The 27,906-nt window shown below is 41.9% G+C and overlaps 1 protein-coding gene across 2 annotated transcripts in view; it reads left to right on the plus strand.

Moving 5' to 3' along the window:
• The window catches only part of LOC138288185 (protein NEDD1-like), a 257,865-nt gene extending 230,615 nt beyond the window's left edge, over positions 1 to 27,250 (plus strand). For both annotated transcript variants that reach the window (XM_069229526.1, XM_069229525.1), the window contains one exon: positions 22,935 to 27,250. In XM_069229526.1, coding sequence (XP_069085627.1) covers positions 22,935 to 23,039 — 105 coding nt within the window. In that variant the 3' untranslated portion in view covers positions 23,040 to 27,250. The remainder of the gene's footprint in view (positions 1 to 22,934) is intronic.
• The last annotated feature ends 656 nt before the right edge of the window (positions 27,251 to 27,906 follow it).

Genomic DNA, 27,906 nt, shown 5'->3' on the forward strand with positions numbered 1-27,906 from the left:
CAGTGTACTCCTCAGGGCTGAAGGCAGCTGTGTCACTCCGAGTAGATTCAACACATTTGGCTTCAAACTTTTCTGAAAGCGATGGGTAAGGGTGGGCCTTGCTTTCTTCCAGTGACGACAATGACAAACAACCCCGCAATCAGCAGACAATTTGATGCACAAGACAAGGGGAGTTATCTCGCTAATTGCTTGATAGTGTACTTCTTGCTCCCTTTCCCTTTCTCTTGATCTTCATCACAGATTTTACTCCACAGCTGATAGACATTTGTTGAGGGACATTGACTGTTGAGACAGTGACCACACTGAGGCAGATGGATGTGATATGGTCACACCAGCATTGTTGGCTGTGCTTTCTAGTTCAGAGGCCACAGGCCTCAGACCATGGTCCTGTAATGTTCTCTTTGTTCATGCGCTGTTGGCCCTTGACATAAAAAGACCTCTATTGAGGCAGGAAGTTCTTCACTATACTGAACACACATCCAGAGACACACTTTTTTCTTTTCGTTTAAATTATTAGCCTGTGTTTTTGACCTCATGTATGTTTGAGCAAGAGGCAGTGCAAAGTCCAGCGCTGGGGACTGCTTTACTGTTGGGCTAGTTGTTATTTCACATTTTTCCACTCATAGGTAATATCTCCATAGTACTTCACGCTAACTGGGCGTTTACACATGTGCTCTTTTTAACAGATGCATTGGGGACAAAGACAGCATCCCAAAGATGGTGCATGTCAGGTAGCTTGGCGCTTCCTGCGTTGTACCCCCTTCTGTTAATGGCCCTAAATAGTATGTGTACCTTTTACATGTGGAATATCAGAAGGCAAAGACAGGTAGCTAAAATACATGAGGTGCAAACTTGAGGAGAAGCCGTTCACATTGCGGTTTTTCAGGAGATGCATCTCATCTCGAGGGCTGAAGGTCATAGCCTCCACCGCCTTGGAAAGACCACTTGTTTTACAATAGACACTAAACTTACACCTGGAGTGTCCTGATATGGGTATGGCCTGGGAGCCCCTTCTCATTAAAAGCACAGTAGATTGACACAGAACTGAGGTATGTGTTTGTGACAGACTTGTTAAATGGCAGGAAATTGCATATCCTGGGTCTTTACTCCGCCAACTCTGGCCAAGCCTCACAAAGCCCATGATCCCCGCTGTTATTTCTAATCCCCCCACAAGCTATTCCTGATAACGTGGGGGCACTTTAATGGTGTGCTCATCACCACGAAAGATAGATCCCACAAACCTGTGCCTGGAAAGCCTGCACAGAACGTGGCAGATGAATTAGCTGTATGGGCGCGTGAATGGTGCTTGACCAAGCTATGATTAATGGTCAACCCCATGGACAGGCAATACTCCCATTACAGTCCACCACACATGCCGCGCACACACACATAAATATGATTTTTGTATCACTTCAAAGTACACATACATACAACAGAATACCTAGAGCTGACAACATCTGACCATACTCCATTGCTGTTATCTCTGCAATGATGTCCTATCCAGGCCAGGATCTCCAAATGGCACTTGAAGAAGAAATTCAACACTACTTCAATGCCAATGCTGTGTCTACTGCTGGCTCTTTAATCAAATGGGAAGCATTCAAGGTCTGTATTGGAGGTATCTGCATCAAAACATCCACAGCAGTGCATGCAATAGTCTGAGACCAACTTTCTAGGCTCAAAGAGGACTTGCGCCTGCTTGAGCAGGAAGCATTAGAATCCGAGTCCATAAAGCAAGATCTGGTGTTCAAAAACAACAGCATTTTCACCTTAGCAATAGACTAGTGAAACATAACTGTAGGGAATATGTTAAGCAAAGGCATATGAAAGAGGAAAAATCTCGTTGCTTACTCTTCTAGATTGATTCAATCAGACACGCTCAATGGTCATAGCAGCCATTCGTCACGCAGGTGGACACCATTGACATTGACTATCAGACATAAACTCCAGTGCTCACTGCATTCTATGAACAGTTGTACAAGTGGTAAAGCATAGTTTTAACTGACTGCATAGACCATTTCTCGTAACCCACCAGGCTACAGAGGTGATATTCACAGGCTAAAGCACTTCAGGTGGAAGGATCGATCTAGAAGAGCGAAATCTGTGCTGCGATTAAGCAGGTCGCGATGGGGACGACCCCCGGCAATGACATTCTCCCCCTTTTTTTATATATTTTTTTAAACATAGCCAGCTTTTTTCACAAAGCGTTTTGTTGGAGGTGTGTGACTCTTCCAGCGATAAAGACATGCTCCCACTGACGTTATGTGAGGCAATTATCCCTCTTCTGCCCAAAACTAGGTATACCTCTTTGACTGCGGCTCATATCGTCTGCTTGGTGTGTTAAACGTGAGACTGCAAAGTCTTAAAGAAAATTATTGTTAACAGGATCCAGGGTATGCTTACACACTTGATTCATCTGAATCAAAGCAGTTCTCCAGCATTGGATCTGTCATAGTGTTACATACTAGAATAATTCCCTGTCGTCAGACTGGGAACCCCAAGTTCTTTTTCAACATCAGTAATTACTGAACCTATAACATACCAGAGTAAACCAACAGACGTCTTTTGCAACCCATCATCATCTTTTTATAATCTAAACGTCTGCCAATTATAATGCTCTGCTTCCTGCTGATCTCCCACTGAATCTTCCATCCGCCAGATTTTCTACCGCACATTCAGAGTACAGGAACCCTATGTGACAGCTCTTCACAGAAAGCAATTTGATTATGGCAGAGGCTATATTGAAGAAATCTCTTTTTAGGACATGTGTCATGTGGTAAAAAGATATACGCAGAAGATCCACATGAGAAGTGGATTTACTGCCTACACCCTGATCATAAGCGAAATGGCGGTGAAATATGTCAAACTTTCACAGCAAAAACATTAAAAGACAGAAAGAGGCATGTTACACTCTTTGATAAACAGATAAAGAGAAGGCAACAGATAAAACTGACAAATGACCCTCTGAGTCGTCACTAAGAGACAGACGTGGGTCATAAGGCAAAACATCACAGCGTTCCTCACAATAAAAATGTTGCCGAAATACCAAAAAAGGAATTTAAAAATTTTATTGTATTGAGTATTTATAATTGTATTGTATTGAGTATTTATAAAGCGCATTCCGGCCCAAGGGCATCGAAGCGCTAACTGGGTAAGGCGGGGTAACTTGACCAGAGAACTCCCAAACTTATTGAGGAAACAGCCAGGTCTTGACCAATTTCCTAAATATTAAATAGTTATGTTCTTGCCTTATAATCAATGGTAGAGAGTTCCAAATTTTAGCAGCTGCAATAGTAAATGCTCTGTCTCCCCACTTTACTTTCTTAGTGCGGGATGTTTGAATTTGATAGGCACAGGCCGAGCGCAACAGCCGATTCGGCCTGTGCCATTGCAGCTTGGTGGTTAGTGTCGTAGGCCCAATCCCATGGACAGCCTTGTGAGTGATGCAGAGAGCCTTAAAAGAGAGCCGATGGATTACCGGAAGCCAGTGTAGATCTTTAAGGCACCTCTTAACAGAGGCCCCACGAGGCAATTTTAATAACAGCCTGGCAGCAGTATTCTGCATCAGCTCTAGTTTGTGCAAAGATTCTTTGTCCAGATTGAGTAAAAGCGCATTTCCATAATCCAATCTGGAAATGACTAAAGCCAAAATGACAGTGGTTCTACAGGTCTGTGGAATAAAAGGAAATATTTTTTTTAATTTCTTCATAGTCCACAGACAGGACTTGACTGTCAGATTGACCTGAGGTTTAAATGACAGTTGCTCATCAAATACTACTCCTAAATTTCTTGAGGTAGACCGTGGAACAGGAAGCGTCCCACACTCTTCAGGCCACCAGCTAGAAGACCAATGTACCCTTTCAATTCCAAAGCACAAAATCTCAGTTTTTTCACAGTTGAGTTTCAACCAGTTGGACTTCATCCAGTGATTGACTGCTGTCATACAGGCGTTGAAGCGGATAGCCACTTCTTCAAGATCTTTATCAATAGGGATAATGATTTGAGTATCGTCTGCATATGAAGTGGGAATAAAGCCAAAAGAGCGAACCAGCTCTGCCAGCGGTGCCACGTACACGTTAAATAGCGTCGGGCTTAAAGAGGAGCCCTGAGGGACCCCACACGGCAAAAGGTAGGCAAAGGATCTAAAATCGCCACTGCTAACTGTGGCCCACCTGTCAGATAGAAAAGATTCGATCAATTTAAGAGCCTGGTCTCTAATGCCTGCCTCATATAAGCGGTCTAGCAGGATATGGGGAGCAATGGTGTCAAAAGCTGCTGACAAATCCAATAACACCAGAAAGACCCCCTGCCCCTTATCCACCAGTCTACGTATGGTGTCCGATGATGCAATGAGAGCTGATTCAGTGCTGTGGGATTTCCGAAAACCATGTTGCGAGCTGCCCAAGCCTTTAGAGGCAGACAGGAAATCAACCAATTCTTTATTAAGATGTTTTTCTAAGATTTTGGCCGCATAGGGGAGAAGGGCTATTGGGCGTAAGTTCGTCAAGTCATCGGGTTTACCAGCTGCCTTCTTTTTTAGCGGAATAATAGTAGTTTCTTTCCAAACCCTGGGGTAAAAGCCCGATGCTAGCACTTCCTGAAAAATAGGGGCCAGCATAGAAACCACTAGCTCTGGTACTAATTGGAGGATAGCCGGGGGGCAGGGGTCCATAGGGGAGCCAGATTTACCTTCCAAGAGCAGTTTACACAGAGCCTCATGAGAGGGCATCTTACATTTTGAAAGTAAGAGTGGCTTGTCTGGCGTCCCGTTAATTGTCACCTCAGGGTGCCGATGAACAGTCAGCCGGGGGGACGGGCTAGCTAGTTTCTTATCCAACCTAAAGCTGGAGTAAATGTCAAGAACCTTGCATTCAAAAAATTTGGCTACTTTATTACAGAAGTCTTGAGAGTTTTCTACTTTGGGAGAGCCTAAAGGAGTGGTGAGAGCGTTAACAGTTCTAAATAGTTCTCTAGAAGAGTTGGCTGCTTCGCTGATTTTACATGTAAAATAGTCCGATTTGGCTACCTGACAGGCTTCTTTATAAGTGTTAAGTGCGAGCTTGAGATCCACCCTCTCGGCTTCGCAGAGGCTGAGTTTCCAACAGCGCTCCTTCTGCCGGTATTTCCTCTGAAGGATTTTGAGGGCTTGAGAGAACCAAGGTTGATTAGGTTTCTTCCTAATACGAGAAGCAGAGATTCTTGCCGGTGCTAGCGTGTCCATTGCTTGTTGAATGCCCAGATTAAATCTAGCAAGCGGTGACAGCATGGACACCTTTGGATCATTCCAATTATGTAGAAGTGTAGCTTTCAGTGGTTCTACTGCAATTTTTCTCCAGGGTCTTATCAGTTTTTTCTGGGGAATGGATATTATGGGCTGCTGCTTGGCCAGAAATTTAAACGTCAGGAGGGCATGATCTGTCCACTCTAATGGGGTGGTTGAAAGATAAAATGCTTCCTCGGGACGGGTGAAAATCCCATCTAGGGTATGACCAGCTCTATGAGTGGCCATCCCGTCCTTTAAGACCCAGTCCAGAACCACCATAAGGTTGAGGAATTCCGCAACCAGCACATTACGCGTATTATCAAAATGGATGTTAAAATCTCCTAAGATTATGGCTTTAGGGGCCATGATTAGAGGTTCCAATACTGAGGGCCATATTGAGAGAAACTTAGAAACTGGGCCGGGGGGGTGGTAAATTAGCAGGCCTTCCCAGACTAGAGATTTATCACGGAGTAGTTTAAAGGCCATAGCTTCACAGACCTCTGGAAAGTGACTAGCACTATTCCAGATACAGGTGAGCTCAGACCTGCAAATAATGGCCAAGCCTCCTCCTCTGCCTGTATTCCTGTCCACCCTGCAAAAGGAGAAGCCGGTAGGAGTTGCTTCAATAAAATCGGGGTCCGAGTCAGGCCTCGCCCAAGTTTCTGTTAGGAAGAGACAGTCTATATTGAGAGTAAGAATGAGCTAATTAATTTCAAATTTGTGTTTGGGGAGGGATCTAACATTTATAAGAGCGAAAGGGCCCCCCGCTCTACCATCCCTTACAATTCCACCCAAAGCAGGTTCAAAATTGTTCTCCCCTGCACCCCAAGCTCCCTGGGTTTTCTGCTTTCCTATCAAAGATGGTATAGGCACCATCCAATTACACTGCGCACACCTCCAGGCGCAAGTAGTGTCAGGGCTAAGAGTGTGGTTGCACCGGGGGCTTGCCAGCTTCTTGAGTTCTTCTATGGTGTAACTAATTTTTCCAGGACAAGATAAGAGATTCCTGGCCCGTTCTGGCACGGACGGGCGCAGACGGGCTTGCCTTTGGCGCGCCTTCGGCGCGCCCACTGCGCGGCCGTGTTTGAGCCGACATTTATCCCCCCTTGATGGGACCAAACCGCGATTAGGCCCCGAAACCGGAAGTGGGCTCTAACCGGCCCAACTTCCTGCCCCAAAAGTGATCGGAGTCTCAGAGCACCATTAATTAAAGAAAAACCCTTTCTCTATCAAGTATTATTCAGGTAAGGAGGGGCGTTGATTATCCCAACCCTTCAAGTTGAAGTACATTAAATAAATTCCGACGTTCAAAAAACTTTTCTAAACTTTTTATCAAAACAAGCCAGCAGTAATTTCCATTTCTGTAATAAAAGATAAATTAATAAGTGCAAATTCAAATTCAGACAGAGCAATAAAAGCGCAAGATAACAGGAACTTTTCGGCTAAAAATGGATAAGAACGGCAGCAATTACGAAAAACGCGCTCACCACAGTCTGCGCGGCCGTGTTTGAGCCGACATTTATCCCCCCTTGATGGGACCAAACCACTAGACCGCAAACCGCGGTTAGGCCCCGAAACCGGAAGTGGGCTCTAACCGGCCCAACTTCCTGCCCCAAAAGTGATCGGAGTCTCAGAGCACCATTAATTAAAGAAAAACCCTTTCTCTATCAAGTATTATTCAGGTAAGGAGGGGCGTTGATTATCCCAACCCTTCAAGTTGAAGTACATTAAATAAATTCCGACGTTCAAAAAACTTTTCTAAACTTTTTATAAAAACAAGCAAGCAGTAATTTCCATTTCTGTAATAAAAGATAAATTAATAAGTGCAAATTCAAATTCAGACAGAGCAATAAAAGCGCAAGATAACAGGAACTTTTCGGCTAAAAATGGATAAGAACGGCAGCAATTACGAAAAACGCGCTCACCACAGTCTGACAAAATGACCACAAGGCCATAAAGTTTAGCTCTGCTAAATCAGCAAAAAATAAAGGGAAATATCGCGGTGAATGATGAGAGAAGGCTCTGCAGCAGTGACTGAAATAATGTGTTTGCTGGAGAAGGAGAGGCAGCCTTTTAATGAGGCGGCTGCAGCTTCATTGTTATCTTTCCCAAAGAAAGAGACCGTCGGCGAAGGAGAGGCATGCTACATCGTTGCCTTCGTCACAAGAGACAATGTTGTCACCCATGCCACCAAGACCACCACTCAAATTATTACAGGATAGTTTCCCATCACCACAACAAGACAGGCCTCAGGGAGCTGTAGTACCTGATTTGGATGATATAGAAGCATTTTTAGTGATGACAGAAACAGGAGGAAGAGGCAGTTCAGCAATGTGATACGCACATACAGTACATTGATGAAGAATACAGCAGTTATCAACCGAGAATAATGAAACACCTCCAAACCAATTTTGCAGCAGATTAAATATCATCCGAAGCAGCACCATTCTATAAATGAGAGTCGGGGGAGAAAGTACCAGATGATGATGATGATGATAATCGAGAGTCAGTTGGTTTCATCCTTCAATAGCATAGACAATGATGGAGATAAAGATGAAGATATGCAAAGCCGCCCAGGGACGCCAGAGAATGATTCCGGATGGAATTAATTCAACACACTTAATGCCAGTCCAGAACCCATGAAACGTATTTTACCCCAAGATGACATAAGTTTCATTCCCTAATAGGAAGGCCTCGAAACCTGTTAGTCTGCCAGTTTCTGTTGCAGAATTTTTTTTTTTTTTTTTTTTTTTTACATTTTATTTTAGAGAGAAAACTCACAAAGGCACAAGGTCTGAACCCATCTTGCAGCACTTGTGCGAAGAATGTTTATTAATGATGCAGAATCCGGAAACAGCTTCAGTAAATATTTCAAAAATTTGAAAGGAAGTATAAAGCCACGAAAGACGCATCGGGATGCATTTTAAATCAAGTTCTAACTGAGTCATATCAGCAGCAGCACAGCGCAGGTCGAGAAATCCATCATCACCATGCACAGCCCTATAGACATAGAAGGTAGGAAATGGGATTCCATGGGAAAAAGAGTCAATGTGCTTGCAGCGGATGCAATTAAAATTGCATATTCTAAAGCAATCATAGCCCGTTATGACGGACAGTTATCGAGTGACATGGCCGCCGCTCCTGGATAAGTTGCCTGAAGAAGATAAGGAGAAGGCAAAAGCTAAACTAAGGGATGGGGAACTAGCATCAGCGTCATTGATAAATGTGGCTATGTGTGAGTCAACATGCATTCAGGCAAGTCTGAAATGCAACAGTATTGGAAGGGTATGGTTGGCTGATAAGTATAACATTCAGACCAGAGGTTCAGCACGGGTCATGAGTATGCCTTTTGATGGTAATAATGTACTTGTCGGTAAAGTGGATGAGGCACATCAAGCGCTCTCTTGTCATGCTGCAAGGAAGGCAGCCATGTAGAGTTTACAAAAAACAGTGTTTTAGACAGAAACAGCAGGGATCCTTTTTTCAGACATTGGTAGTAGTGGTTTACAGTCGCACCTCTACAGAAACATTTGTCAGTGGGCACAGTATAATTTATAAATTTGGAGTGGTGCTTCGTAGGTATCAAAGCACTCTACTATCAGTGTTGCAAAATCACACTGAATCAAGGGATTCTTTGTGTACATCAAACAGCAAGTAAAATACCACAGCACTTTGTAGGTAGAGTGAAGTGTTCAAAGCAAAGGCTCCAATTTTGTAAATTCTACACTGCTATGTTAATATGTTATTCTAGCATGTGAATCTATGACAGATCCATTGCTGGAAAAGAAAATAAGTTACTTACCTGTAACTCCAGTTCTCCAGCAGTGGTGTCTTTCATAGATTCACATGCTCTTGTCCCCTTGAATGAAGCTTTCAGATATCAGGAGAAAAAAGTTGGAACTGCGGTCCTGAAAATCTGACAGTTTGAAGGTTTAGTGGGAGATCAGCTGGAGGCAGAGCATTATAACTGGGTGAAGTTTGGGTCATAAAAAGATGATGATGGTTTGCAAAAGATGCATGTTGGTTTACTATGGCATGTTATAGGTTGAGTATGTACAGCTGTTGAAAAAGAACCTGACGTTCCCAGTCTGAGAACGGGGAGCGATTCTAGCATGTGAATCTATGAAAGACACCAATTTTCATTTGTCGGTGAAGGAGTACCTCCCCCGGTACCCATAGGCTGTTTTATGTCCTAAATGGGCTACCAAGAGACCAGACTCTCACAGCTATTCTGTGTATCGAAATGGAAAAGCATTCAATAGCTTGTTTCAATATTTTTATTTATGGTCTTCTTGCACATGGCATTACAGAAGGTCCTCGTATCTTGGATTCAAGTCATATATTATGGTCCCATGAGCCGGCTTAAATTTGGGAGGGAAATCTCTGACCCCTAGTTGGTTCAGAGGGGTACCAGACAGGATTGCCCCTTTTCCTCACTTTATTTTGCTCTTGCAGTGGAACCGCTCGCTAGTCCATTGCACCTAATGTGTTTGAGACCGTGACCTGGAGTTGATGGAATAGAAACAGTCAATCTGATTATACGCTGATGATGGCTTGCTATATATGTGATGTGTCCACATGTTTGAGGCCGCTACTAAAGTCTCTGGAAGTCATCAATCAAGCCAAAGAGTATCAGAGAGCAAATGTATCCCTCGTCACACCTACTTCTTCCTGTGCTGTGGCTGTTGTCATAGCGACTCCCATGATAGTAACAAGACTGCTGGATTTGGATGGCAGCACCACCAAGCGCAGGGAACTGATTAGGATCCTGCGCTGTGTGACATCTGTCAGCCTAACCCTTCTGGCCACCCAGCAGCACCTCACCAGTACCTAAAACTAAAGGTGATTTGTGGAAGCCCTTCTCATGGCATCTGGATTTCTCAGGGAAACCACGGTGAAACAGATCTTACCCCTTTCTCTAGTCACATATGTCTCACACATACAAAGACAATCAGAAGTGGGACTAGGTTCAATACGTTTTATTGAATCAACTGCATTGTATGTAAAAAGGCATGTATTACAATTGTAAGGATACTAGAAACATAATAAAAGCAAGGCAGTGACAAGGAAAGTGAAACAAAGGAAAAGTCCCACCATACTTTCACCACAATGGTTCTAGAATCCCTACCTGCATTACTAATATTTTACATAAGAGCATGGCAGTGTAAGCCCTAATCTGCCCATCAGACCTCTTTGAAGGAAATCGTCCCCCATACCTGGTAAAGAAGAGGTCTGTTGGTCTACTAAGAGTCCTCCCACATGGAGGTAGAGAAGGCGACAGGTCTCAGCAGAAACTGCAAGGGCGACGTGCAGCATGTGATGGCAACTGGCTGGAATTCCCCTCTGTTGTGTAGGGGGCAGTGAGGTGTTTTATAATTAAACATCTGGTGTTCAGAGAAAACTGCCCTGACGTGACAACACATATATTACTGTGTATGAGAGCTGGGGACATGAGGAACACTTTGTGCCGGCAATAACTTGTGAACTTATCACGTTCAGCCTTGAGTGAAGCACAGAGTGAAAATGTCGTGCAGAGAAATGAATACAGAATTCGGCTTGAAAGGACAACTGATAAAATAATTAAAAAATATTGTGCTTGTGTAATAACTAAAGTAACCTCATGACACCCTCCCCATTGTGGGTTCAAAGTGTAGAGGTCCCTAAAAAAGCCTAAAGCAGAAACTGCCATATCTACATCTATAAACTTAAAATCGAGCCTATAGTGTATCCAATGAAACGTCTATGTTGACAAGCAAACATACCAAGATGTGGGCCAAATTAAAACTGGTCAATTTAGAATTTAAAAACATATCAGTTAATAAAAGGCCAATGTCAGCAGTTCAAAAATAATCATGGTCCTTTAGAAAATTGCCAATTTCATCAATTGTAATAGAATCTAGGAAAGACCCCTCTTCAGCAGATATTAATGAAACCAATTAATTGACAAAGAAGGTGATAGGGCACTCAAGTTCCATTTCCTCAGCTCCAGCCGAGGCAGCAGCATCCCATGCATTGCTAGGTGTTGTAGCACCAAGAGCCGCTTGGTCCTCAAAGGTCGACTCACAGGAATCTTCCCACAACCTGAGTGTGCAAGAATATCAACAGATCATCGTTCATTGAAGATATGCGCTGCTTAGCAAGAGACACTTCCGGTACGTACTCAAAAGGGCACCACAAGCAATCAAGGATGAGCTGCACACAGTTCAAAACCAGTCTGAATGACGCAAACAGGTTGCACTCTAGCTCTTCCAGGAATCGTCCTTTAAAGTACTGCGTCATGCGGTCATGACACAGTTGGGCTGGTGGAAGTGCCACCAGTCCTCCTTGTTGGGATGAGACAGCCATTGAAAAGAAATAATAGCAACAGCAGAATGCCACTAATTAATGCCAAAGTAATAGGGAATCCCCTGAAAACACTCAAGATAATAGAGTGTATGCCTGAAGGTATAATTCCGAATATAGAGGAAAAGGTGCTGACAAAACTACAACCAACAGCCTTAAAGAAATGTTCAATTTCAGAGGTGTTGGAGGCATTAAATATTTGCGGAATTAACTCAACAAAATGTCTTGGAAAGTTAGTATTTAAGAGGGACTGTATCTTTGCAGATGACCTTGCCACTTGGAGAGCATATGTTTTGCGGGAAGATGTAAGCACCACGTCTTTTTTTTTTTTTTAATCAAAACAGCTTTTCGTCTGCTTACTTTGTCAAAACTTACATTTAAAGTAGCAATATGATGCCATATTTTTGCTACTTTCATCTGTTTTGTAGGAGGTGAAAGCACATTACCACAACAGGTAACAGTTTAGGAGACCAAAATGACGCAGGTAATTCCGGCTTGCATTCCACAACAGTTCTCTTTGTTCAGAACCACATATCTCCCATTCGAGAGCACCCGGAGCGCTGAACAAATCAGTGCCAGGAACTTCCTTCAGATAACAGGCTAAATTTGCTACTGAAGCATTAAATGCTCCGTTTACAAATCATCGAATGGCTCACAGAAGTCTCACACTTAACTTCAGCTAAGAAGGACCTCTTTGGTGCCATTGAAACATTTGTACAAGAAGGGCTGCTTCCACACCTCATGAATGTAACCATCTCCTAGCCTTTCATATCTGCAGAAAGGAATGTGCTTCAAGCACCAACTGAATTGAAGTGTGGAAATAGACAGATTAATAACCCCGTGAATTAACCAGACAGCAGATGGTATTTCAGCAACAGTAAAAGGAATCTTTTTGAAGCTAAGCATAATATAAGTCACTTCTTTCTTAGCCGGCAACCAGGTCTTTTGAGTTGCCAAGGGATGTGACCACCTTTCAGGACTTGTGTCCATGTTGTAAAGTTGACATGCCCTTTTGTAATATGTCGATCTCAGAAGAAACAATGTTGTGGAGGATGTATATGCGGTTGGACAAGGTCTTCATTCTGTTATCTACAACGGGTAATACTTTCTGTAAGTTTTCCTGATCTATTTGCCTTAACCGGGCTGCAGCTTCTATTTGGGATGGCTTAAAAATTTCATTATAAGTTGCATATAAGAAGTGCTTTTTTTTGGTTTTCTGGGGCCCAACAGGAAATCTTGTAAATCTGTATCTCCTGATAGGAGACTGAGGGGTTTCTTTACGACTGCTAATGTGGAATATTTCAGCCACTGGTGGCATCATTTTCCTGCGCTATATTTGATGACGATATCAGAGTGTTGTGATGATATGTAACAAGGGTCAGGTCAGTTTGCTGTAAAACCCCCTGTTGAGGTTACAAAACGTGCATGACAACCATTTGTGTCCATTGGCCACAATATCCACACGTCAGGACCTGAAAGTGTTGTGTTAAATGTTCCTTTCTGGACACACCCATTGAGCTGTTCTTCAGTAACATTTATTCTTTTTTGCCAATTATTGAATTTATCTGGTAAGGGAATACAGGGCACATTAATTTCCTTAACTTTTGCCAAGCCTAGACAATAGTTTGCTATATAGTTTCCTTTAAAAAAAAAAAAAAAATGCAAAGGAATAAGGCATGCTCTAAACAAAGCTTCCCTTCCCTGTATTTGCAAGTCTTTAGTTCCCCAAATACTCTTTAAGTCTTTAGACTTCAACTAATAATCATAACCTTCTGTCGCCAACTGGGAAACGAACATTTTACAGCTTTGTAGGAGGTAATTTAAAATAAGTCTCAGCATTTTTTTTACATTGTGCCCAGAAAAATACGCACATTTTTCAATATATGTTTTAGAACTCCCCGGTGGCGGGGTCAGGCAGTGTTCTTATTGTGTATAATTGTAAACAGTTCTCTGGGTGCTATCTTTATGAATGGAATGTTGTCTATAACGATTGTAACAGAATATATTGCCATCATTAGCATTTGTTCGATAAACATCTTCAGTTTCAAATACAGTGTAATATTCAAGCTCAGAAAGCATAGAATCAACTGTTTTTACATCCCAATCATCAGAAACTACTACTGGTGTTATATCATTCATTGAAACTTTAAACACATATGGTATTTGAAGAATCTCAGTCGTCCAAAGACATCAAAGGATACTTTATCCCAAACAATCCCATCTGTAAATCAGTATAGCTGAAATGTTTACTACTAGTCTCTCCGGACCTTATGCAAAGACAAATGTGGTTCTAGGACCTCATCCACCAGTTCAACAGAAGAGTGTTCAGGAAGATAATGACCATGTATCATTAAAAAGAAAATGATGAAAAAACCAATCCAGAGAAGAATGGCAAGCACAGTTAACAGACCCACAGATAGTTCCATGGACGAATCAGATAGTTAGTTTTATGGTAAGTGAACAGCTTACGTGCTCTTGATACAGGTACTGCAGAAGACATAGAGGACATATTTTGTTGGCAAAATATCCAGAAGCAGTTTGTGAAAATACTGGAGCCAGTGTCAAAAAAGAAGAACTGATAGATGTCCATCCATTTGTGTTGAATTTGAATAATACTGTTCAGAAGTTTGGATGTTTTGTGTTGCAAAATAAGTTACAGGTACTAATGACAGATCATTTTCCACCCTCCGCAGGCTCGTGGAAGTGTCAGCATTGTTGGCTAAAACTTGTAGAGGTACATCCTGGTTGGTAGTGAGAGGGGTTTGGGAACTACTCCGGAGTCCACTAGGTCTGCTGTGTAGGATCTGCCACATGGTGTAACTTGACATTGTTAATAGAAACAAAGCGGTTTCCTTTAGAACTAGACAGCGGTGGTAAGAGTACAGTTCTGGTACTGTGTATTCCCAAAACTGAAACCGGCGCTCAATATAAAGGGCCGATTTCTTTCTTCACAGCAATTGTTTCTCCCACCAGATCCCCAAGTTTTGGAGTCCAGGTGGTCGGTGTTATTGGTGCATCCCTTATTCTGGCACATGCAGATGAGTTTTCGTCACGGACCTGCTGTAATTCCTGCAAGGCAGTGACATGTTTGTTTATGTCAGAAGGTGTGTCTGTCGCCATCACGCCAGAGCCACCAAGATCTGGGAAATGCATAGGTATGCCTAACAGAACCTCGAATGGAGTGCTTTCTGGACTCAGTATAGGTGGTTAATCCAGCTATGACATACTCTTGCTGTTAAGAACTGCTTTAAACCTTGGTTCTTTCGCTCCACTATACTGTTACCCTCGGGATGATTGGGAAATGAGTAATGCAATTGGACCCCCAACATCGCCATGGTGTCCCTGACTGCTCTTGAGGCAAAAGCAGAGCCCTGGTCTGAATGACAAGCCGCAACTGCATATGTCCTGATAAAGACATGTAAATCTTTAATTACAATTTGAGTGTCAGCTAATTGTTGTGGCCATACCCATAGGAATCTGGAGCAAGAATCAACAGCGACAAATATATATTTGTATGAACCATCAGGTGTCAAGGGACCACAGTGGTCCATGTACACACATTGTAGTGGTTTGTTGGAAGTTGGGAGGGGTGCCTGAAGTGTGGCGCTTGATGGTGGATTCTTTTGTTGACAGATGTCACAACAAAAGACATACTGTTTGGTCTGTATATATAGACCCGGCCACCAGTAACGTTTTTGCAATGAGGAAATAGTAGCTGCCACTCCTGCACGGGCAGAAGCAACTCACTCATGCACTGCTTTTATCTATTCTGGTCTTTTATCCTTGTTGGGGATCACACGATGACCCACCCCGGTATTGTTACAAAGGCAATGTTCTGTGCACTTACATGGTAGGGATATTAGGCTAGATACGCCTTTGTCAAGAGCTTGCTGTCTATTGAAGCTTTCACAGCAGCCAGTGTTTCACCATCCACCCTCATCCTGGAACAAATTCTATTATTGTTAGTGCAGCACGTAAACGTGCCAGAAGTCAATCAACAGGAGATGCACCTCCCCCTGACAAAGAAAGTAAAAAAACTAGATGCTGCAGGAAAATGGGTGGCTGCACAAGCAGCCAATCATTGGCATATTACTAATTTCCAAGCACTTCTAGCACAGTGCGATAGGGCCCACTGGGACGAGACAGAAGACCTTCTCCAGTATCTCCCAGAAGAACATTGTAAAAGGGGACAAGACATAGTTTCTAAGGGATAAAAAGTTTACAATAATGCTATTAGGTGTGCCACCGATGCAGCCCACAAAGCTGCATGTGGCATTAATTCCAGCATTATTATCAGGAGGCATGCTTGGCTCAGATGTTCAGGTTTCAAGCCTTAAATACAACAGGCAGGTCTTAATATTCCTTTTGTCAAAGAGCATTTGTTTGAGCAGGAGGTCGACGCCACTACAGAAAAACTGAAAAAATTCAGAAACAGCAAAGGCCATGAGGCCTTACTCACTACACCACAAAGGGGTAATTCTCATCGCACATATTTCAGGGGAGGCTTTAAATCCTCAACTAATACGCATTCCAACTCACAAACTAAGCAAGGCACCCATTTCTATCACAGAGGTTCCGTTAGAGGTTCCTACAGAGATGCAAACAAAGGCAGAGGAAAGGCATCTACCTCTAGAGGATTCGCCCCAAATACACATCAGTGACTACTTACTCATTCCACCGGCTTAAACCTCTCCAGTAGGGAGAGGACAGTAGGGATTTATGCATTTCTATCACCAATGGCACAATATCACCACAGATCAGTTAGTTCTGTCAATTATCCAACATGGTTACTGTCTACAACTCATGTCCACCCCACCAAATATTCTCCCCCACACTCACAAACTTTCACATGCACATCTTACTGTCTTGAAAGAAGAGGTACAAACCCTTCTTCCCAAAGTGGCTATAGAGCTTGTTCTCCTATCACAGCAAGGCTTAGGAGTATATTCCCTATACTTCCTTATACCAAAGAAAGATTGGTCATTAAGACCAATTCTAGATCTCCAACCACTCAATCTATACATTCTCTCAGAGCATTTCCATATGGTCACTCTCCAAGAGATCATTCCCCTAGTACAGCAAGGTGACTTCATGACGGCTTTAGATCTGAAGGACACATATTTCCACATTCCTATTCATCTAGCACATCGCAGATACCTCAGATTTGTCATTGAGGGAGAACACTATCAATTCAAGGTTTTATCTTTCGGGGTAACAACTGCTCCCAGAGAATTCACAAAATGTCTAGCAGTAGTCGCTACATATTCATGTCTCCCTATACTTGGACGACTGGCTCATCAAGGCAAATACCACCCAACAATGTCAGACTCATGCTAAATACACAGTAAATCTTCTACACACTCTTGGATTTACAATCGACTTTATCAAATCCCATCTCTAACCCTCACAGCCTTATCTGGGAGCAATTCTCTATACTCACTCAAGGTTGGCATATGCAAACCAGGCTCGCATTCAAGCCTTTCAAACACTTCTGTCTCAATTACAGGAGAACCACACTCACACAGTGAGAGTAGTGATGCAGCTATTAGGAATGATGGCTTCATGCATTGCCATCGTACCTCATGCCATACTACACGTGCGTCCCTTACAGCAGTCTCTATCTCGTCAGTGGTCTCAGTCACAGGGACATCTCCAGGATCTAGTGTTGGACGGCCAGGCTCACCTCTCTGCAGTGGTTGAATCCCATCAACCTCTCCAAGGGACGGCCCTTTCAAGACTGTGCCTCAGATCACTCTCACTGAAGATGCATCACAGATAGGTTGGGGGACTATATAATACAAGACTGATGAGATCCCATTCAACACTTATCTCATCAACTTTTTGGAGTTACTAGCGGTCTTTCTAGCGCCCAATGCATTTCTGTCACAACTCTCCCACAAAGTGGTTCTAGTCCGTACAGGCATGTATTATCTGCAGAAATGGGGTGAAGGAGAGTGCCAACCTCATCTCAACTGTCCCTTCTTGCTCAGACAGTTTGGAAATTGGTAATTATCAATCAAACTCACTTAACGGCAGAATATCCCCCGGGAATGGACAATCAGTTTGCAGACCTCCTAAGCAGGATGCAGCAACAAGTCCCCGAATGGAAACTTCACCCACAAGTACTTCACAATACTTTCACCTGTGGGGAACACCAGAAGTAGATCGCTTTGCCGCCGCAGAAAATTCAAAATGTCAAAACCTCACATCCAGACACCCCCGCCCTTAGTCCAAGGGCAATGCTTTGTGGAATATTTGGTTAGGGATATTTGCTTACGCCTCTCCCAGTCATTCCATTCCTAGTTTGCAAACTGAGACAAACATCACTCACCATGATCCTTGTAACCCCCACAAGGGCACATCAGCCTCGGTACACAACACTGTTGGATCTGTATGTGGTTCCCCACCAGAAACTTCCCAAAAGACCAGACCTTCTGACTCAAAGGCGAGGTCAAATCAGACATCCAGACCCCCAAACAATCTTGTGATATGGCTCCTGAAGTCACAGAGTTTCGATCGACATTCTTAGAGAGGCATGTTAACCTACAACTAGACATTGTTATTCTGCAAAATGGGAACATTTTGTATGCTGCTGTCAACCTAAACACATCAGTACAAGAAATTGTTTGTTACCCGCTACATTTACAAAAGGCAAATTTTGCATACTCATCTATTAGATTTCATTTAGCAGCTACAGCTGCTTACCTCCTTCTTTGTTCAGAACTCCTGTAATCAAAGCATTTATGGGAGGACTTAAAAGGGTTATTCCACCCAGGGTTCCTCTAGCTCAAGTATGGAACCTTAATGTTGTCCTTACTAGACTCATGGGTCCACCGTTTGAACTGATGCACTCCTGTTCTTTCCAATTTCTTTCATAGAAAGTTGTCTTTTTAGTGGCTATCATTTCCCTCAGACGTGTAAGTGAAATACAATCTTTCACTTTAGAATAACCTTTTTGCCAAGTACATAAAGACAGTGTAGTCCTTAGGACAAACTGTAAATTTCTACCAAAAGTAGTTTCACCATTTCATATTAACCAATCAGTTGAGTTACCTATCTTCTTTCCATAGCCAGACTCTGCACACGCTAGATGTTAAAATAACTCTTCAGTATTATATTGGTAGGACTAAAACTTTTAGAAACTTTTAGAAAATCCAAACAACTTTTTGTAGCATTTTGAATGCCTCACAAAGGCAATCCAATCTCAAAAATTGTGATAGCTAGATAGTCAAGTGTATTCAAACGTGTTACCTTAAAGCTAAAAGACAATTGCCTTAAGCTCCTAGAGCACATTCCACCAGGAATAAATGTGCTTCTATGGCTTTTTTTTTGTGGAAACATTCCAATAGCAGATATTTGTAATGCTCCACCACACACTTTCACTAAGCATTATCGTATAGATGTTTTAGCTTGTCAACAAGCATATGTCGGCCAGGCAGTGATCAGGACACTTTTTCAGACTGCTCCAATTCCTACAGGCTAGCCACCGCTGACTCGGAGAAGACTTCTTTACAGTGTATGCAAAGCATGTGTATCTGCAGCCACACATGCCAACAAACAGAAAATGTTACCCAGTAGGCTCCCTACCACCTCCCCAGAAGCATGTGCTCATTGTAGTAGAAGTATTTGACAAATATTGTACATATGTATATACAATGCATGTACATCCTTTTTTATACACTATCTGTATCTATATGTATACTCCTTACCTCACCCGCCTGCTGGTAAACAATCTAACAAAGGACTCGATGCCCATGTGCAGTATCACATAGAGGAGTCATCACTTGATCTTGTGACTCAAAAAGATTCTTCGAACAAAACAAACTTCCAACGCTCCGGGCCCAACATTAGATGGCGGATTTATGCAAAGCATGCGAGTCTACAGCACTACATGCCACGAACAGATGTCTATTGACTAAGTAACATAATAATGCCTGTCGTGACCATATGTGGCTAGCGCTGAAGCAGCCCTTGCTGAGGTAGTATTTAATGTTTGCATCTCAAATTGTATTGTCTATATACTTGAACTAAATCATTACACAGGCGGCCCACTTCCGCTACCACCATGGTGTTAGCTTTAGGCTGTGGTGTATATGTGGCCAGCTGTGGCCATGTAGGATCTTCATTACTCAGAGGGACCTAGTCTAACATTTTGTGTAACGTGTGGTAGGGTGCCATCAAGGCGGTTTTGGTGTTCTTGGTAAGAAAGAAGTATGTAAGTATGCATATACTCTGTGCGGGTGCGTTAGCAGGATTGTGATGATAAACAGGTGTGCGTGTTTCCAACCACTGCTGGAAGAGTGACTCAAAACATTTCAGTTCTATATGCTGGATTTGCCTCAACTACTAATGTAACTGCTCCCCGTGAGGCCATTATTTATTAAAAGATTTGTGAGAGGGGGCCTTAAGTTTGCTGCAATTACAACCCATTGGAGTTACGCCATATTTCACTGTTAGTTGTATAGTGTAGAGATAGGGACACCAACTGGGTATTTAATCCTTTTAAAGGTTCAAGCTTGAACAACCTACAGTGGTAATTAGGTGCTACCTATCTTAGCTGAGAAGGATATCCTTAATACCACGGGCATCTCCATATATGGTAATTAGTGTGTCTTTAGCATGTAAGCAGACAGATACTTGGAAGGTCCATAATTCAGTGCCTAACCAACGTTGGAGGTGCCATGTTGCAGAAACTCCCATTATAGTAGCAAGACTGCTGGATTTGGGCGGCAGCGCCACCGAGCGTGGGAGACTGAGTCTGCTCTTGCGCCATGTGACAGCTGTCCGCCTAACCCTTCCGGCCAGCTAGCAGCACCTCACCAGTACCCAAGAGTAAAAGTGATTTGTGGCAGCCCTCCGCATGACATTACATTTCTCAGGGAAACTATGGTGGAACAGATAATACCCCTTTCTCTCAGTCACATATGTCTTGTGCATACAAAAGCAGGCAGAACTAGGCCCAGTAAGTTTTATTGAATGAGCTGCATTCTATGTTAGAAGGTATTTATTGCGATCATAAGAATGATAAAACATAATGAAAGCAATGCATTGACAAGGAAATTGTCCCTACCTGCAGTACTAATGTTCTACACAAGAGCATGGCAGTTTAGGCCCTAATCTGCCCATCAATCTGCCCCCCCCCCACCCCCCCCCCCTCCCCGGGAAGAAACTTGTCCCTCATACCTGTGTTTGTAGGTAAAGAAGAGGTCTGTTGATGTACTGAGAGTCCTTCCACATGGAGTCAGAAAAGGTGGCAGGTAAGGACGACTTGCAGCATGTGATGGCAACTGGCTGGAATTCCCTTCTATCGCGTAGGGGGCAGTGAGGTGTTTTATAATAAAACATCTGGTGTTCTGAGAAAACTGCCCTGATGTGACACATCTGAGAGTTGGGGACATGATGAGTGCTTTGTGCTGGCAATAACACATAAACTTATCACGTTCAGCCTTGAGTGATTCACAGAGTGGAAATGTTGTGCAGAGAAATGAATAACAGAATTCTGCCTGAAAGGGCAACTGATAAAATAATAAAAATGTCTCCACTAAAATCAAGCCTTTGCTAAAATAAGAAGAAGTGCCATGTATCGGAGTGAAAGGGCACAAGCTGCAGGCTTAAGCTAAAATAACGTGCCCATGTAATAACTAAAGTAACCTCACAACACTGTCTCGAGAGAATGCACAATGTTTAGCTGTCATCCAGGCCAGACATGGATTGGAAACAGGCTGCAAAGCACAGAGTTTTAAGCACAGAGAAATGCTCACTTTCTAAAAGTGGCATTTTTAAAATAGTAATGTAAAATCTAACTACACTAATAAGTAGGATTTATAACTACCATTCCAAACATACCAAATGTGACAAAGCTACACCTTTCTGATCAGGAAATACACTTAAAAGTGTATAAGGAAATTCCCAATGCTAACCTATCAGAGGAGCTGACCTCACTGTAGTAAAAGGTGAAATAGACTGTTACTGCTAGGACATGCAAAACATAAAAGTGCATGTCCTACCTTGTACTTACAAAGCAGCCTGCCCATAGGGCTACCTAGGGTCTACCTTAGGGGTGGCCTATGTGTAATAAAAGGGGAGCTTAAGGCTTGGCAAGTAGCTTTAAATGCCAAGTCGAGGTAGAAGTAATAAACTGCACGCTCATGCCCTGCAATGGCAGGCCTGAGGCAGGTTTGGAAGGCTACTTCTGTGAACTGCACAATCAGGACTGCAGACCCACTAGTAGCATTTAATTTACAGGCCCTTGGTATATGGTATACTACTTTAAAAAGGGACTTACAATTAAATCATATTTGCCAAGCAGGCGTAAACCATTCATATCTTGTTTTAGGGGAGCGAGCATATGCACTTTAGCACTGGCTAGTAGTGGTAAAGTTTTAAGAGTCCTAAAGCCAACCCAAAGGTAAAAAAATATGAGGAGGAGGGTAAAACGTTTGGGGATAATCCTGCAGAAAGAGCCATTTCTAACACCTCTCTACACACCACTTCACACTATGCCACTCTGCACAGCACTCTAGTATAATCTAAACCATTTCAGTCCACGCCACTCTACTCCACACCACAACACTACACCACTCCACTCTATTCCAGTCTACTCTATCGCACTCCACTCACCACTCTACTCTGCGCCACTCCACTCCATTCCACTCTGTTGCACTCTAGGCCACTCCACTCTTCAAGAATCAACTCTACCCAAGGCTACTCTACTCTATAGTGCAATCTCCGCCACAACAGTCTACTCTACGTCACTCTGCTTTATGCCACTCCATTCCAATCTACTCCTCTCTATGCCACTTCACACAGTGCCACTCTACTATGCCTCTTCACTCCCCTGAACGCCACTCTACGCCCCTCCCCTCCACTCTACACTGCTCTATGCTACCGTATACTGTGTGCTACGCTACTAACTCTTATCCATGCTGAACAGTATCCATCCTGCTGTACAACATGGTTAAAAGATGTTGGCAAAGTCACTAGTTCTTACATAGGCAGGACCTGCTGGTTTTGCTAATGCTTGCTTTCTGTTACTCAAATGATAATAAGTCCCTCATAGAGGAAAAACCCTGATTGGCAGTCGACCTTTTAAAACACCGATTTGATTTTGGAGGTTTTTTGATATTCCGTTCTTGCTATGACTTTTTGGAAGAAATACATATGTATTTGTTTGAGAGATTAGTTACTCTCTCTTGATTTCAGATCTTTTTAGTGCTGAATAAAGGTATACGTAAAATAAATAATGCTTCTGCGGTTTGGATGAATGTTGTTAAAACCAAATAATACATGTTCTCTTAAATGGGATATTAACAGTTTTGTTTTCTTTCAGAACGAAATGCATACTTTGCTTGAAAAGTATTCGGTGAATGAAGGCCTGATCTCAGAAATTGAAAAGCTCAGAGAGGAAAACAAACGATTACGAACGAACTTTTGAAAGCTGTTCATAGAGATATTTTTTGTGTGCCTTATTCATTGCTTGGAACTTTGGACTGGTCAAACATGTTAACAGCACATTTGGTTTCTACACCCGTCTTTTAATCGTCAGATGCTATTACCATTGGACTTTTACTTTCTTCGTTTGTACATTTTGTCTGCGTTTACACCATGTTTTTGCGGTGTAAATTAAAACTGACAATTAGTGTCATACATGACGTTTTTAATGCTGTATATAATGAGCCATTTTTAATGCTGTGCATTGTGTTTTATAAATACTGGTGTTTTTTTAACTTGGTGATTACTGTTTGTACATGTATAAACGTTAGTAGAAGCCTACAACAAGAATTACACAACCATCTAACCAAAAAATAATTAACCAAATATGCCTGTAGTTGTCTTCCGTTCATGATACTTTGAAAGTATGTTAATAGTCTATGCAGAAGGGTGTCTTATTCAATACTGACAAAGTAGTGAGACCTTCCATTGTCATACTTGATTTATCTTAGATGTCTCTCTTATTGCAGTAGGAGCCGTTTCTTTCACATCTTTATAGTGTTTTACTCAAGTATTACTGGTAAGTGTAATCCATTCCTCTATTTTGTAGATGTCCACAGAGGCCTCTCAGCTCCCTGTAAAATCACTACCAATAGTTCTCCCATCTCAGCTAGCCTGTCTTATTGTGACTACATCTGTTAGCAGTTCGCTGCCTCAACAATGTGGCATTCTTCATCAACGTGTTTGTTCTTTCTTTAATGATTTTAACATGATTTATGCATTTGAGTAATCTCAATAGATATCAACTGTATTACAATTAGTTTCTGTTATAGATCTCATCAAGAATGGGGGGTGTCTGATAGAACGCCCATCCCCAAGGTATCATTGCATCTGTCATTCTTTAATAATAACCTCTTAAAGGCCCGCGAATGCCCACCTTTTCTTCATTCTCACCAACTGTTATCTCCAATATTTTAATATGCAATCGATTGTGGAGCATTGAAAGTGCCATCTTAGTTTAAACAAACTGTTTCCAAATAGGACTAATGTTGTTTAAGGAGTTACAAAATAGGCTGTCCCAGTCTATTCTCCATCCACTTATTAGGGTAGCAGGTAGGTAAACCAGACACAAGACTCTTAAAACGGCGCCTTGGCATGAAGTAAAATAGATGAATAAGTCCCTTTTGTAGACCAGATAATTGGCTTGTGGTCACCAAGCTTGTCACATTCAAAGGCACTTGGGCCCTGTGATTTATGCAGTCTCTTGAAGTGGGTCAAATAAACGTGGGTAACTGAGTGTTTTAAATAGTCATTGCCACCAGCTGATCTTTGCAGACTTCTTCAGCACATCATACTTTTTACCTTACCGACATGGTGAAAAAGACTTGACATGGTATATAGGATTTTTGTGAGGTAAACGTTTTACAGTATTAACTGTGGCTAGTTTGGGCTGTGATGTCAATAGGCACGCCAGCCACCAAGAGGCAGTCCTTGAAAGCTACCACCACACTCTTGGAGAAAGCACATTTTTAAACATTACACACATAACCACAGTACATAATGTCTGGGTTAAGTAAGGAAATGTAGGTGCATATTTTGTGCTAATATGTTCTATCAGAATTATAGTTTATAAAATATGGATTTCAGTGAAAGGTAATTTCAACTCTGAAGACATAAGCAACAATGTCACTATGGCGTCCAACAGACATCAAGAGGCAAAATGGCTGTTCTCATAGGTAAAGGTGGTATAAAGCCTGCCCATTTCACAGAACAATGAGATTTTGGCCCAGTTATAATTTGAAAGATCAAACTATGTATAATCCCACATATTTAATGAGTTATTATATTTGGGGGAACAGGATAAATGCACCTTCTAATCATTTAGTTTGGAAGTTTGGCTCTACATTCTGCTTTATACTTTCTGTAGTTATCTAAATGTAGTTCATGTAGAAAAAGGGGGAATTCAGACTAGGAGGTTGTCAGTGTCATTATTTTTGTTTCTATGATACTTGTTAACCATTATATTTGTGCACTAGACTTTATGGCTATGAAGGTGGTTTCCTTTATTTCGTTCACTTTAAGCATGTTTTTCGCAGCGTTTGTGTTTAGGCACAACTGGAGCACATTACAGATTAAGGTTGCTTTCCTATTTCTTGTTTTTGTCTTCCGGCACTGTTGGTTTGTGAGGTATACGGTTTTTCCTCGTGAAATTTTTGTGTACTTCCCTGGGTACTTTTTGCTGTTTATATTTCTTGTTGCATACAGTTGACACACTTAGGTTTCTACAAGGTTCCTATTTAATGTATTGGCCCAATTATTTAGATGTTCATCGAACAGTACTGGGAACTGTGTCCCTAGAATTTGCCTTGGGTGTCTGTATGACATTAACTCTCAGATTGTCTCTCAATTACTACTTTGGCTTTCCAATTTGCAACATGGAGTCTATACTTTTCTTGCTTCTCTTGAGTATCCTCGAGTATTCCTCCTGTTTCCCCTTGTCAGATGAGCTTGCGATTTTGTAACTTTTTACTCCTTTCAGGATGGCCTTTGATCTCTCTGGAGGGACGATGCCTCCTATTTATCAAGATGGCTGCCCTTCTATCATACTAGTAACAATTCGCACTCTGTCAGTGCAGTGGTGGCTTCTTACAACCACCACTCAGTTTACCGATATGTTTCTTTTTGAGGTAGCTTGACTATTCTTTAATCCCTGCTTCTGTTTTTCATTCATTTATTGTGTCAAGAAGGGGTATATAATAGGTTGTGGGCTGGCGTGTTGCTGTTATTTGCACCAACCTGGCTGCATATGGGGAGAAGACTTTGCAAATATGAAACAATTTACCCCAATCTACCCCATATTACCTCATTTACGTGAGTCATGTAGCTGTAGGCTCGTGCCCTTCTCTATGGTGGCCTTTTAATTTGTGCTTCCCCAGATAGCATATTACCGAAGCATTGTAAGTGGTTTTGCGACATTCAGGGCCTTAAGTGGGGATCCGATATTTTCATATACAGCATTTGGGCACGACGTAGAACACCACACAGCCATAACAGTGCTGCACTCTGCCTGGGCATCGGGTGTAGACTAGTCTCAATTTAGGGTTGGAGAGTGTCCGTCTGTGCGGTGCTACTGCCAGGCATGAAACTCTTGACACAATTTCAGTCTCGTTTTTAGCTCAGGCCAGTTGTATTGGTTAGGTCTCTCGCATTGCCCGTGCACTATTTACACTGGGCAATGGAGATTTTCCAGCCTTTTCATATGGTCCTACTCCTGCGCTTTCATATGCACATTATTAGCATTGTTTTTTCTTTTCAAAACTGAATTATACTACCTTTGCTATTCAATATTCTCGGGTAATTATAGTAATAGGTTTTAAGGGCTAGGGGCCTCATATTATGCAGCTACTCTGACAGCCACACCCCCCTTGAATGAATGAAAAAGGAGTTTGGGCTTAGGGACCCGGTCCATTAAAGGCGGATACAACCTATACATTTTAGACGCTTGTGACCTATAAGCATCATCCAGCGTTTTATTTTTACTTATAATTACCGAGCGAAACCCGTGTTAAGCAGCTTCAAATGCAACATTGTAGTTATTTTTGATAACAAAACTAGCAGAGTGGGTGATGTAACAAACCATCAACTGTATACTAAGTGCCTTTTTTATTTGAAAAGGTAAGAACCGTGATGTTTAATGGTTTAGTATCAACAATGTTATTGAAAGATACACCTGCTTCTATTTTTGTGAGTATTTGATAACAAGGCAGTTTTAATACCAGAATATTTTTGTTGAGTGTAAAACCTAATTTTATAAATTTAACTACAATTTTCACGTGTACAGCAATGTATTTATTTACTTAAAGTCGAGTTTCATAAGTATTTTGTAAAGACTATTAACATGTCCATTTAGCGTTTTAACATAAATTAGGTATTAGCAGAGCTACATGCTTAAAAATCAGAATTTACTTTCGTAAAGTAATTGATTTTCCCCCGATAAGTAATGCATGTTACGGTTTCAATATTCAGATTTTTTTTCTTCAGGTATTGAATTCAATTTGGCCTTTTCTTTAATTTATTGATATATATGTATTGTTCAAATTGTATTTAATTTTTCATTTGTAATGTATTCTAAAATGTGAAATTCTGGTTAAAAATGTTGATGTTTCCAGCTTTGATATCATAGGACATGCAGCTCAATAAAAATACTTGAAACTCGTTGTATAAGTCATGGTTTTCGTCTCATAGTTCCAAGAGGTTTTCTGCAGTTGTGTACATTTTTTGTGGTATCCAATCTTTAGTTCAGGTGTTTCAGCCTAATATGGTCTGTAAGGGCTTTAAATGTGCTTTGCCATAAAAGGGTACCACTCTTGTTTGGTAGGTCAAGTATGTATGTAAGCTGCAGCAGTATGCCCCTATAAAAATGAAACAGTAGCCAAGCCAATTGTTTATTTTTGGCATACAAGATTTTTAGGGGGAAGGGGAGCACATTTGTGTTGTGTATTAAGAGGACCATTTAATGTCTGTGTGACGTGGGAGACAGGTGGTAAGGTGTGGCACGGCTTAAGAAAACCTGATTAGTTCTGTGACAAGCTTTAAGTAGCAAATAGCTAAATCTAAAATTATGCCTTGGTTTTGTTTGGCAAGTTACATTAAAGACATTATTGCATACAAAGAGAACAAAAATCTGCGACTGGATTACAAGAAACCCTTGTTTGATGGTGAGAGAATATGTAATTGGGACACTATCCAGTTTTTTTGTTGCAGTTTTAAATTACACAATTACAATTTCAGCGCATGGAAATGAAAGAAATTTCAAATTTTCTTGATCAAGAGTGGAAGACAGGATGGGCCCCCATGTCTCCAGGTTCAAA

Source organism: Pleurodeles waltl, chromosome 4_1 (genome assembly GCF_031143425.1).
Source record: "Pleurodeles waltl isolate 20211129_DDA chromosome 4_1, aPleWal1.hap1.20221129, whole genome shotgun sequence".
Classification (NCBI taxonomy): Eukaryota; Metazoa; Chordata; class Amphibia; order Caudata; family Salamandridae; genus Pleurodeles; species Pleurodeles waltl.